A 12,237-nucleotide genomic window follows, 5' to 3' on the forward strand; every position below is an offset into this window, starting at 1 on the left:
TAAAGAGGTTGCCTTCACCTATCCTTCAACTCTCTGGGCATAGTGGCCGTCTATCACAGCACATATGACAATAAACTTGAAGTGAAATGATGTGAAGTAATTTTTAATTTTGTTTTATCTTGGTGTCTATAAAAGGACTTGTAAACTTTCAGTATCTGAATTTTATATGGCAACTGGTTATCCCCAAGAATAAACATTATTATTATTGTGGACAAGTTCAGCGTTGCCAAGTGTAGACATTCCTTGATATAGAGAAACTTCTAAGACCAACTCATCAGCAAAGAAGGTATAAGAAGAGGATCTGAACAGAAGTGGGGAACCAGCAGTACAATCAGAATAATCTCTCATGACCAGAGACATCATTGAAAACCCTTGCATTGGAAGAAAATGCATAAGATCTTCACATCTCCAGCGTTGGTCAAAGTCCACTTTTAGGGAAAGGAGAAACGTGATCCAGAAAGAAGTCTGAAGCCTTGAGGAGGAAGGAAGAAGAGCTAAATCAATTGAGCTTGGAACTGAAGGTGCCTGTGTAGCGAGTTCCTCTTAAGTTGGATGAGGAGTCTGGCACACACAAAAATCTCCTACTCTTAGGAAAAATAATTCTATTAGGAACGGAACCAGACAGAACCCTAGCCCCAATTTGATCCCCTCAGCACGGAGCTGTCCTTTATGAATTTATAAAGGGAAATAACCACCGCAACAATTATTTAAACAAGCAAAAAAAAAAAATATTATAAATCAATCGGACAAAACAATAAACACCCTTCAACCAATCCTTCTCAAATCTGCAACAACTAAACAAGCCCTAATTAATATGCCCACCCCCTTAAACCCTTCTATAATATACTTCCCAGAAAATGGCGAAACAGAAAAGAAAAGAAAGAGAGAAAGCAAGGAAAAGAAAAAGAAATATTCCCTATTTACAGACAGCACAAATATATTCGTAGCACATACACCTATATATACATACATATACAAATATAACTTAGACATACACCCATTCCCCCCACGTTCCCCAGTCTCTTTTATATTAACTTTGTTTTAAGGTTAAAGTCCACACTGCCTGGGAAGTCTGCGATAAATCCAGCGATCAAGTCAGATATGTTCCACTGACTCGTTATACTGTATATATATATGTAAAAGAAGCGATCTCACCGGCCTGGCGACAATTCTTTTGAAGTCCGTCTCACCCAGGTGTCTCGGCGTTAGTATCCGTCCATGGCCGAAACCCTCATCACAAATGCAAAGTAAAGCTGTGTGCTCCGAAGATCCTCTCAGATTAGTCAACTCTCCTTTTCCGTGCGCCCAACCATTATTATTACAGAGCCTTATGTGCTTTACCAATAGCTTCTTTTCTAATCACCTTCCCAGCTCCTTCTTTAAACAATCTTTCTTCTCTCTTTTTAAAATACATGCCTCCTTGCCTTTTAAAGTCAGTTCTCTTTACGTCACACCAAAGAGCATCTTGTGCAAGGACCAACAGACGTGGTTTGGCCCCCTGCTCCCCTTAATGAGATATCACTTAAGACAATATTCCCTCAGACGAACTCTAAAGGGAGCAAGTGGCAGAAACAGTTAAAAGCACACAAAATATGTGACAACCGTTACACCTGGACAAGACAGGACTTTCTTAAGAGAACAGTCACATGGATTGAACTCTTGTGTTTGGAGCCTTTTTGCATTTCCTTTTTGCTAAGAGAAGTACATGACGGGATCCCAATTCAAGTAAACTTTTGCAGGTGGGGAATAAGGGAGGACCCCCTCTGCAAGCTTTGTGGGAGTAGAGGAAACATGGTGCATATCCTGTCAGGATGTAAAACAGTGTTGACCCAGTTAGATATAGGTGGCATCATGTCAAAGTGTTGACAACATTCATGAACATCTTGGATCGAGAAAGGAGAAAGAAATACCCAGCCAAAACAAAGCCATTTCTGAGTACCACTACTTTTGTAAAAGAGGGTCAGAGATTGTTTGTCCAGGGTGAAGCCAAGCAAAATCTGATGTGCTCAACCCAGGGATGGGGAATGAAGATTGACCAGTGGTGAAAACTACAGTTTCCAGAGAATGTACTATTCACAATCCTGAAATCGATGAAATGATGTGGTCTACCAATGGAAAGAAAAACATCATGGTAGAATTAACAGTCCCATGGAAGGAGGATAGTGAGGAAGTAGTGGAGAGAAAGAAAACCAAGTACTAACAGCTTGCTGATGTTGAGGATTCCCATCTCAGTCTCAGTATGGAATCTGCTGATAAAAGTTGGAGTGAGAAGCCACAAGAGTAAAATGGCTGTCTGAAGGTTGAGAGAGGCGGCAGGAATGACCTCCTGTTGGCTACACCATAAGAGAAAGGACTGGAAAGGAAACTGGAGAGTGTTGTGGTTAAGAGTCGAAAAACACTCTGAGAAGGTAGGGTACCACCTGATGGCCTCTCCTCTGGCCACGGCTACATAAATAAAAATCAGTGTAAGAAGGCATCTTTGATTTCATAGAAATCTGAATCTACTAATACTACAGCATGAAAGGACCACAGGATATTGGTATGAAATGTTACAATAGTTTCCTTTTTTTAACAGAAAAGTAATCCAAGAAGCAAAGAATAAATTGGCAGATGTGGTTCAAGCAGAAGTCAAACAGTAAAAAATCATAACGCAGAACTAAACAGTACTGAAATAAGCAACCACTGGTTAAAGCTCAAATATTGTTCTTCTTCCCTTTCTTCTTTTAAGGCTATTTTTATAATTAAATTCTCTGCATTCCAACTTAAATAGCTGACCATCAGGATGTCTCACGTCACACAAAGTTTGACTCATGGGCCTAGAAACAAAATGATGGTGACCGCAAAGAAAGTAAACGTTATCTTTGAAATGCTGTCAGGCATCATCTGGCATGTCATTAGAACTGCCACCACTGAAATGTGGGTTTCAGGTTAACTGCACAAATTTCACACATACTGGAACTCAGAACATTGAGCTTTCTATTAAAGGCCCATGAGGCTTTGTGCAGAATATCAAATATCATAAAGCGGGTGACCTGGACTTTGTCAAACCACTCATCCTCAAAACATTTACAGCATATTTCGAAAGTGCTTTTTTTTTGGTTTTGGGCCTACTTTTTGACTTGAACACCAAGTTCAACTCCCAAGTGACTAGTATGAACTGTACAATCTCTGGTTGATGACAGCTCAATTCAGGACCCCTTAGGACCACAGCATCAAATAAGCAGGTCAGTTCCTTCACTCTTGTCTTCCACTTTGCTTTTCTTATGCGTCTGGCTGCAATTTCCTGACTACACAGTTGCTCTTCTCTGATTAGACTTTGGTTTGGATGACATTACAGCATGTTGTGGACTGCAGGGGGTGCTCATGGACCATCTCTGAACATTAATGAGACAAATAATGTCAAATAAGAACAAAACTATGTTTATTAGAGAAACAAAAACACACAAGGAAGGTGTAACTTCTTTAATAAGTTAAATCAGATAATGAACACTGAAAACAATCATGCATTATTATTTGGCTCTGCCTAACCAGGATTTGGCCCCCTTTAGTTCACTTTCCCAACAAAAGCATTTCTTTACCTCGCCTCTGCTCCCACAAATCTGGCCTCCCACCATCAACTACAGGAACCACTGCCAGGGTCACAAATGTTGTGCAGAAGTCCTGGGGACACATGCTTAGAGCACCCTCTGCTGGCTCCAGGTGTCGATGCATGTCTGAGCTCCACCTCAGATTTAACCCCAAGTAGCCGGTCTTCTCAACTGAGTGCTCCGGGTCCATACATAATATCTTAGACCCTCGTGCTCACCTCTGACAGACTGGGGATTCATCCAGTGCCCCGGGGGTAACTAACTTCTTGGCTAACACTGTCACCCCCTTGTGTCATTGTGCCAGAACCCGATATTCTTCTGCTACAAGGGCACTGTAAGCTGTACCTGTCTAGCAGCACCCAGTGACGGTTACTGTAAGGGTCACTATACACCGTCTTTTTACACTGTGCTCGTTAATCTGAAAACAGAAGCTCCATAGATGAAAGATATTGAAATATTGGAAGTCATTCACTGTGATATCAGAACCTCTCAGCTTCAAACTGTGCCGTCAAATGCAAGAACCATATATACTTTTTTTATTTATAATAGTAATTTGTGAAATTAACATGTATAATGTTTAAAACATACAGTACATTACTCCTGTATTTCTTTTATATATCTGTGATTTATGTGATTCATAATATTTAATGCACTGCAGACTATTTAGCAAATCAAGTCAAATTATGAATTATTGACTTTAGTTCTGTTTCCTGACATTCCGATTCAATTTCAATTCCATTTTCCTTCAGCTGCATGCAATTCTAATTCCAATTCCAGGAAGTGAATTGAAATTTGCCAATCATGATCAATTGAATTCATGAATGGCTCCAGGCCTGGTGGCTAGTGCTGCTACTTCATTGCTCCAGACGTCCCGATTCGGAAGCATGGCTGATGATTGCTTTTGTCCTTATACAGTCAGATCCATAAATATTTGGACAGAGACAACTTTTTTCTAATTTTGGTTCTGTACATTACCACAATGAATTTTAAATGAAACAACTCAGATGCAGTTGAAGTGCAGACTTTCAGCTTTAATTCAGTGGGGTGAACAAAACGATAGCATAAAAATGTGAGGCAACTAAAGCATCTTTTTAACACAATCCCTTTATTTCAGGGGCTCAAAAGTAATTGGACAATTGACTCAAAGGCTATTTCATGGGCAGCTGTGGGCAAGTCCGTCGTTATGTCATTATCAATTAAGCAGATAAAAGGCCTGGAGTTGATTTGAGGTGTGGTGCTTGCATGTGGAAGATTTTGCTGTGAACAGACATGCGGTCAAAGGAGCTCTCCATGCAGGTGAAAGAAGCCATCCTTAAGCTGCGAAAACAGACAAAACCCATCCGAGAAATTGCTACAATATTATGAGTGGCAAAATCTACAGTTTGGTACATCCTGAGAAAGAAAGCAAGCACTGGTGAATTCAGCAACGCAAAAAGACCTGGATGATCGCAGAATCATTTCCATGGTGAAGAGAAACCCCTTCACAACAGCCAACTAAGTGAACAACACACTCCAGGGGGTAGGCGTATCGATATCCAAGTCTACCATAAAGAGAAGACTGCATGAAAGTAAATACAGAGGGTGCACTGCAAGGTACAAGCCACTCATAAGCCTCAAGAATAGAAAGGCTAGATTGGACTTTGCTAAAGAACATCTAAAAAAGCCAGCACAGTTCTGGAAAAACATTCTTTGGACAGATGAAACCAAGATCAACCTCTACCAGAATGATGGCAAGAAAAAAGTATGGAGAAGGCGTGGAACAGCTCATTATCCAAAGCATACCACATCATCTGTAAAACACGGTGGAGGCAGTGTGATGGCTTGGGCGTGCATGGCTGCCAGTGGCACTGGGACACTAGTGTTTACTGATGATGTGACACAGGACAGAAGCAGCAGAATGAATTCTGAGGTGTTCAGAGACATACTGTCTGCTCAAATCCAGCTAAATGCAGTCAAATCGACTGGTGATACAGATGGACAATGACCCAAAACATACAGCCAAAGCAACCCAGGAGTTTATTAAAGCAAAGAAGTGGAAAATTCCTGAATGGCCAAGTCAGTCACCTGATCTTAACCCAATTGAGCATGCATTTCACTTGTTGAAGACTAAACTTCAGACAGAAAGGCCCACAAACAAACAGCAACTGAAAGCCGCTGCAGTAAAGGCCTGGCAGAGCATTAAAAAGGAGGAAACCCAGCATCTGGTGATGTCCATGAGTTCAAGACTTCAGGCTGTCATTGTCAGCAAAGGGTTTTCAACCAAGTATTAGAAATGAACATTTTATTTCCAGTTATTTAATTTGTCCAATTACTTTTGAGCCCCTGAAATGAAGGGATTGTGTTAAAAAATGCTTTAGTTGCCTCACATTTTTATGCAATCGTTTTGTTCACCCCACTGAATTAAAACTGAAAGTCTGCACTTCAACTGCATCTGAGTTGTTTCATTTAAAATTCATTATAGTAATGTACAGAACCAAAATCAGAAAAAAGTTGTCTCTGTCCAAATATTTATGGACCTAACTGTATGCATGGTCTTCATCTGACATCCCAAAAACACAAATGTTACATTTATTTGTAACTCGGTGCCTCTTGGGAAAAAAAGGTGTGTGCCCTGTGATCAACTGGCATTCTGTCCTGGGGTGGTTCCTATGGTCTTGCAAAGCTGCCTGAATGGGCTTTAGCTCCCACTATAATGAACTGGTAACACAGGTTTAGTAGAAGATGGCACAGAATAGTGTAGATATTTTTTTAAAGTCTTTCCCAAGCTCCATTCTGCAGAAATACATCAATAATTTCCTGCAGTTTCACATCTTATTGAACATTAAGAGACCGCAGACACCATAATGAGTCAGCATTTGACCAGGAATAGCAATTTACATCTTCGACTCTGAGACAGTACACTAGGAAGAAGAATGGCTTTCTCATTCAGTGATTCAGTGTTGAGAGAGAATAAATTCTGACAATCCTTATTTATCATACAGGGGAGAAATTAGCCTCCTAAAGTGACTTCTGTTTGCTTTGTTTCTTGTTCCTGGAATTTCCCATCAGTTTTGAGTGTGGACATAATAAGCAATACAAACACACGAGGAATACAAACAGAGGAGCTCAGTAGTTTCTCATACTGCCACCTACTGGTCGTAATGAATATTCCAAAAACTGGTCTGTGAAATGCACAACTATAACCTGCTGTGTCAACACGGTTCTAGTAATCTGATTAATATGTGATCTAAAATTCAGATCAGAGTCAATAATTACTCCTAAATTCTTTACCACTGTATTGACTTTTAAGCCTAAGGGATCAAGTTTATTTTCAAAAGTATTTGCACATACTTGTACGTACAGTATGTGTTCCACTACTCCGTGCTCTTCATTGTGTGATGAGGTGTTTTTCTTAATTCACACAGTCGTTTCTGATGTCAAGCCACTGCACAAAGTGCCCCAGAAGGGAGTTTCCAGTCCAGCTATGTGCCTCAGTAGTTTGATTCAAATTCCCACACCCCTTAGAGTGAGGAAGTGTCTCTTGGCCTCGGTCTTAAAAGAACTTTAGCGTAACTTCCACTTGTGTCCTTGAGTAAATGATTTACTATTTAATTTAACAATGTCATTGAATTTGGAAGGAATGAAGTGTCCAGTCTCACATGTAATACAATCTTGTTATCAACAGAGCTTAGTATTAATATGCTTTTAAAGAAGGAAACTGGCACTGCAATGCCTTTTTAATTTACAAATATGTTAATAAACTCTCAGCCCAACTCAAGATATTTCTACAAACTTTCTTAGCCCGCTGCCATTAGGACTGAGGCTGTTCATAAGCACAGAGGTCATGGGACAGCATGTCATAATTAAATTAACTGGTGACCAGGCCTGGCATCAGCCCTGTAATTCCAGTATGATCTCCTTCTAGTGCAGCCTCCTGTTTCCTGATTCTGTGGGTTTTCTCGCAATATTTCATGAGAAAAATGTACATGCCTTTATGTATTCACCCCCCATTGGTCATCACTTACTTGTAATCCTCTGATATGGTGAACTTGCTGTACTTTGTCTTTGTCCCTCAATCCAATATGTACTCCCTTAGCAGCCTATGGTCCAGTCCAGTTTTGTATTTACGTGCCAACAGCATGGAGATGTGCCCGCAGCATCCACCCATACCAGACGTAGTTAAGGGAAGCAGTTGATGTCAAACTGCAGATGATGAGATGTCATCGGGAAGAGCTCAGGTCATGGATTAAATACAAAAGGCAAAAACCTGTGTGTGTGTATATAGATATATATATACAGATTAAATTCAGTTACAAGAAAGTGCCAGGGACCTAATAAAACATTTTGTTGTAATGAAATTTCGTAGTAATGAGATTCTGTATTTGTCGTTGTAGTGCTTTCTTTAACTTGCGTCCAGGCATTTGCAATCATTTCAATAGCTTCTTTCACGTTAATTTTCATCTCCTCCTGTCTACAAGTTATGCTGATGAGATTTTTTCTCATCATTTCCTTGCGATGATACACTTTCAGGGTGCGAATGATGCCCAAATCCCATGGTTAAAGCACTGCTGTGAAACTGGGTGGGAGGAACTCAACGCAAACATTATCTAAACGTGGAAGCATGTTGTGGGCAGCACAGTTATCAATCAGAAGCAGAATGTTCCTTTTCTTCTTCTTCTTCTTCATGTCCTTGTCAGGTTGTGGCAGCCAGTTTCCCAAAATGTCTTGAGTTATCCAAGCTCGCTGGTTTGCTTTATACTCGCAGGGAAGGAATGTAACGCGCTTAAAACACAGAGGATTGGTCAACTTGCCAATGATGAGAGGAATAACTTTGTGGCTGCCTGATGAATTGCAGCAAAGTAGAGCTGTCAACCTTTGTTTAGATTTTTTTCCTCCTCGGCATGGATCACCTTTGAGTGCTAAATTGCGATGCGGAAACAGCTGGTAGAAGATTCCAGTCTCATCAGCATTGTAGATGTCTTCAGACTCATAAACTGAAATGATTTTCCTAATTTCTCTTACATGCCATTTGTTTGCTTTTTCAATTGGAACTGCAGATTCTTCTCCACGGTGGCACAGTGGGCAGCGCTGCTGCTTCGCAGTAAAGAGACCTGAGGTTTGCTTCCTGGGTCCTGTGGAGTTTGCATGTTCTCCCCGTTTCTGCGTGGGTTTCCTCCCACAGTCCAAAGACATGCAGGTTAGGTGCATTGGCGATTCCAAATTGTCCCTAGTGTGTGCTTGGGGTGTGTGTGTGCGCACCCTGCGGTGGGATGGCGCCCTGCCCGGGGTTTGTTTCCTGCCTTGCGCCCTGTGTTGGCTGGGATTGGCTCCAGCAGACCTCCGTGACCCTGTAGTTAGGATATAGTGGGCTGGATAATGGATGGCTTCCTCTCCAATTGCCTGCAATTCCAAAACGATCCCGAAAGTGAATTAGCCAACACCAGCTGGCAGTAAAATCTTTGTGGCCCAAGGAGATTGACAGTGACTTTGCTTTTTCTTGAATGAGTGGCCCACTAATAGAAATTTTTCTTGAACGAGCAACACTGAACCACATAAAAACTGCTTTTTCGCATACGTTTGTGCTGAGGCCCAAGGTTTGCAACCCGAGATTTTTCTTCTATTTTTGCTTGGTCTTTCAAAAAAGTTGACAGTGTCGATGGGGAAATTCCAAATTTAACGGCAACATCTTTATTTTTTTTTGCTGGAATCGAGAGCCATAAAAATTTCCATTTTTTTTCTAATGTGAACTGTTGTCGTTTTTGCGTGTTTACAAATAACTATTGGAGGGTGAAAATGAGTTAATTTCCAATGGATATTTTTCAAATGTTCCATCTTGCCTGAAGAAGGGGCCTGAGTTGCCTCAAAAGCTTGCATATTATAATCTTTTAAGTTAGCCAATCAAAGGTGTCATTTTGGTTGACTTCTCACTATGAGAAAGTCATAAAATGTTCAGTCAGGTCAACAGATCACGGCTTGACAAATTCACAAAGTTTGACCTAAATTTGTATGAACAGCATTTAAAATGAAAACACAAAGACAAATGTGACTTCTTTTAAAAATAGCAGACAATTCCATTTTTCATTTTCAATAAAAATGCTGAGAAAAAGATCATTTCTGATGTCATTTAATACATTGTATAACGATACAGAATGTGTGAAACAGAAATACATCATTGTCCTAAAATACAGTGTGCTGAAGGCATCTTAAACTTTATTATAAAGTATAACCTAATTACAGAAAGCATGCCCTACTGCTTCAAAGGCTGAATATTCACTTTAAAAATGCAAATCCAAAAAAAGTAAAAACAAGTAAAAGTTTATGAAAATCCTGTGAATGCAGGGTGGCATGGTGGTGCAGTGATTAGTGCAGTTGCCTCAACCCTTGAAGACTGAGTTTGAATCCTGGCCTGGTCACTGCCTGTATGGAGGCTGTACATCCATCTTGTGTCAGAGGAGTTTTTCTTCTTCTACTCCAACACACGCACACACGCCAATGATGTACAGTACATGTTATATTAAGCAGTGGCTCTACTTAATATGAGTGAATGTGCCCTGCAATGGAATGGCATTACTTCCGGCCTTGCACCCAGTGCTTCAAAATTAGGCTGCCAGTTACCTCTGAATTGGAATAAGATGGTTCAATTAACATATAACATCGTCTACCAATTTTGTTCTTTTTCCTACATGTACATACTAATATCTTAAAAGTTTCACTTCAGATAGATAGATAGATAGATAGATAGATAGATAGATAGATAGATAGATAGATAGATAGATACTTTATTTACTTCAGGTTGCCCAGGATAGTTTCCATCACTGGTTATATCTACTATAATAACGAGCGACTGAGTAACTGCAGTAGAGCTTACCACACCAGCCTTGTTTTCTTGTTCTTGATATTATTGAGCCCCCCTTTCTTCTTTTCCACATCCTCCTCCCACGCTGACTTTGAGTCTCCCTCTGAGGGGTCACAGTCCCTCTCACAACCCAGCTTATTAACCCAATCCAGGCTGTAATCTCCTTCTTGTGACTCCCCAGGAACTCTGTGCCCAAGTAAATGGATTTCAATGATGGAGAGCCTGATAACAGGCAAATGTCTACACCCAACTCTCCCACTACGTCCAACCCCAACCTCATTTTTTTGCATGGGTTTCTTTTATGGCCACTTTTCCCAGAAGGTTCTGCCCCTTCTAACAAACCACATTAAGTCTAGAACATTACACATTTATATAGAACATCAAAATCAGACAGCCACTAGCATCAACTTGAAAACTATTTTGTTTTTTTGCAACTAACACTGTAGTCTAGTTTAGCTAGTGAGTTAGTGATAGCCTGTTAATATGACATAAAGAAGAAAGGACATAATACATTTTGGTAAACAATGTTATAATACTATCCAACCATCCATTTAATGAATTTGTAGAATCATCTTATTCCAATTCAGAGGTAACTGGCAGCCTGTTTTTGAAGCACTGGGTGTAGGGCAGGAAGTAATGCCATTCATTCATATTAAGTAGGGCCACTGTTTATTCTGACATGTACATCATTGGGGTGTGTGTGTGTGTGTGTGTGTGTGTGTGCGGATCGTGTTGGAGTAGATGGAGAAAAACTCCTCTGTGTGTCACGTTCAATGTTCTTCTTAAGTTTCTGTGTGTGTACTTCTTGAAGCATTGTCCAAACAAATTCTGTTAGGTCAAATGACATCTTCAAATGACCCTTTTGTGTTGAATCTACCTTCCAATAAACTTATTATTATTTGTTTTTGTGCTTAATAGTTCTGGACTTGATTTTGGCTTTTCTTAGATATGAATCAGATTTAGTCAGTAAGAATGTGGTGATATGGCAGTAGTAAGAGCTATGTAAGAACAGTAGGGGGCAGTATTTGTCATTTTATTATAAGCTTCACTGAAGTGAACAGATGAAAAAGTCCAAACTGAATTCTCCTATTATAACACAGGCATATATGTGATCTATAATGGTCTTTGCTGAACTACGCAGTAGTATGAATGCTATTTACAAACATTCCCCTGTTCTTCATGTTGATTGTCTTTCTCTGGACTCACACTGTGCTCCACGGTTAACCAGCCCACGACTCCAACTACTTGGACAGCATGTGTCGGTAACATTCGTTGCAATATCCTTCACACTTGACATTCCCGAAGTTCTTGCATCTCTTTTCCCGGCAAAGCCTCATAGTCAGCTCCACATTTTCAGTCATCATTGTCCCTTGGTTTGCAGCACCATGAGGCACATTTTTGGTTTCCAGATCAACCTTCTCTCTGAACTGTTCACACAAGGGGTCTTGCTTAATGCTGGTTTTGTAGTGCGGCTCAATTGTAGAGCTTTTTTTCTGACAACAAATAATAAAACAATTAGCATTATTTATTTTTCGACGGATGTAAGTTCAAAAATATTCTGTTATTCTCATTCAATCCTTTTATATTAATCAAAAACCTTCCAATGCAAAGTAACATGTTTGAAATGTAATCATTTCTCTTTTTGCAAATTTATATTGTGTCTCATTCACGTTACACAAAACCAATAATAATAGTCATGCAATAAAAATCTCATAAAAAAATATGAATAACTGTAATTTAGCAAACTAACAACTCTTAGAATTTTCACTTTGTCTTCTTTCATTTAAAGTTTCATATATTAAATGCGAAGAGGGT

At 39.9% G+C, this 12,237-nt stretch overlaps 2 protein-coding genes across 2 annotated transcripts in view; one reads left to right on the forward strand and one right to left on the reverse strand.

Moving 5' to 3' along the window:
* Positions 1-12,237, forward strand: part of LOC127525858 (uncharacterized) — a 485,542-nt gene that overhangs the window by 87,120 nt on the left and 386,185 nt on the right. The window lies entirely within an intron of this gene.
* LOC114665039 (tumor necrosis factor alpha-induced protein 3-like) overlaps positions 9,677-12,237 on the reverse strand; it is a 47,837-nt gene continuing 45,276 nt past the window's right edge. Inside the window, exon 9 of the mRNA XM_028819408.2 lies at positions 9,677-11,915. Coding sequence (XP_028675241.2) covers positions 11,664-11,915 — 252 coding nt within the window. The 3' untranslated portion in view covers positions 9,677-11,663. The remainder of the gene's footprint in view (positions 11,916-12,237) is intronic.

The sequence above is a fragment of the Erpetoichthys calabaricus genome, chromosome 14 (genome assembly GCF_900747795.2).
Source record: "Erpetoichthys calabaricus chromosome 14, fErpCal1.3, whole genome shotgun sequence".
NCBI classification, from domain to species: domain Eukaryota; kingdom Metazoa; phylum Chordata; class Cladistia; order Polypteriformes; family Polypteridae; genus Erpetoichthys; species Erpetoichthys calabaricus.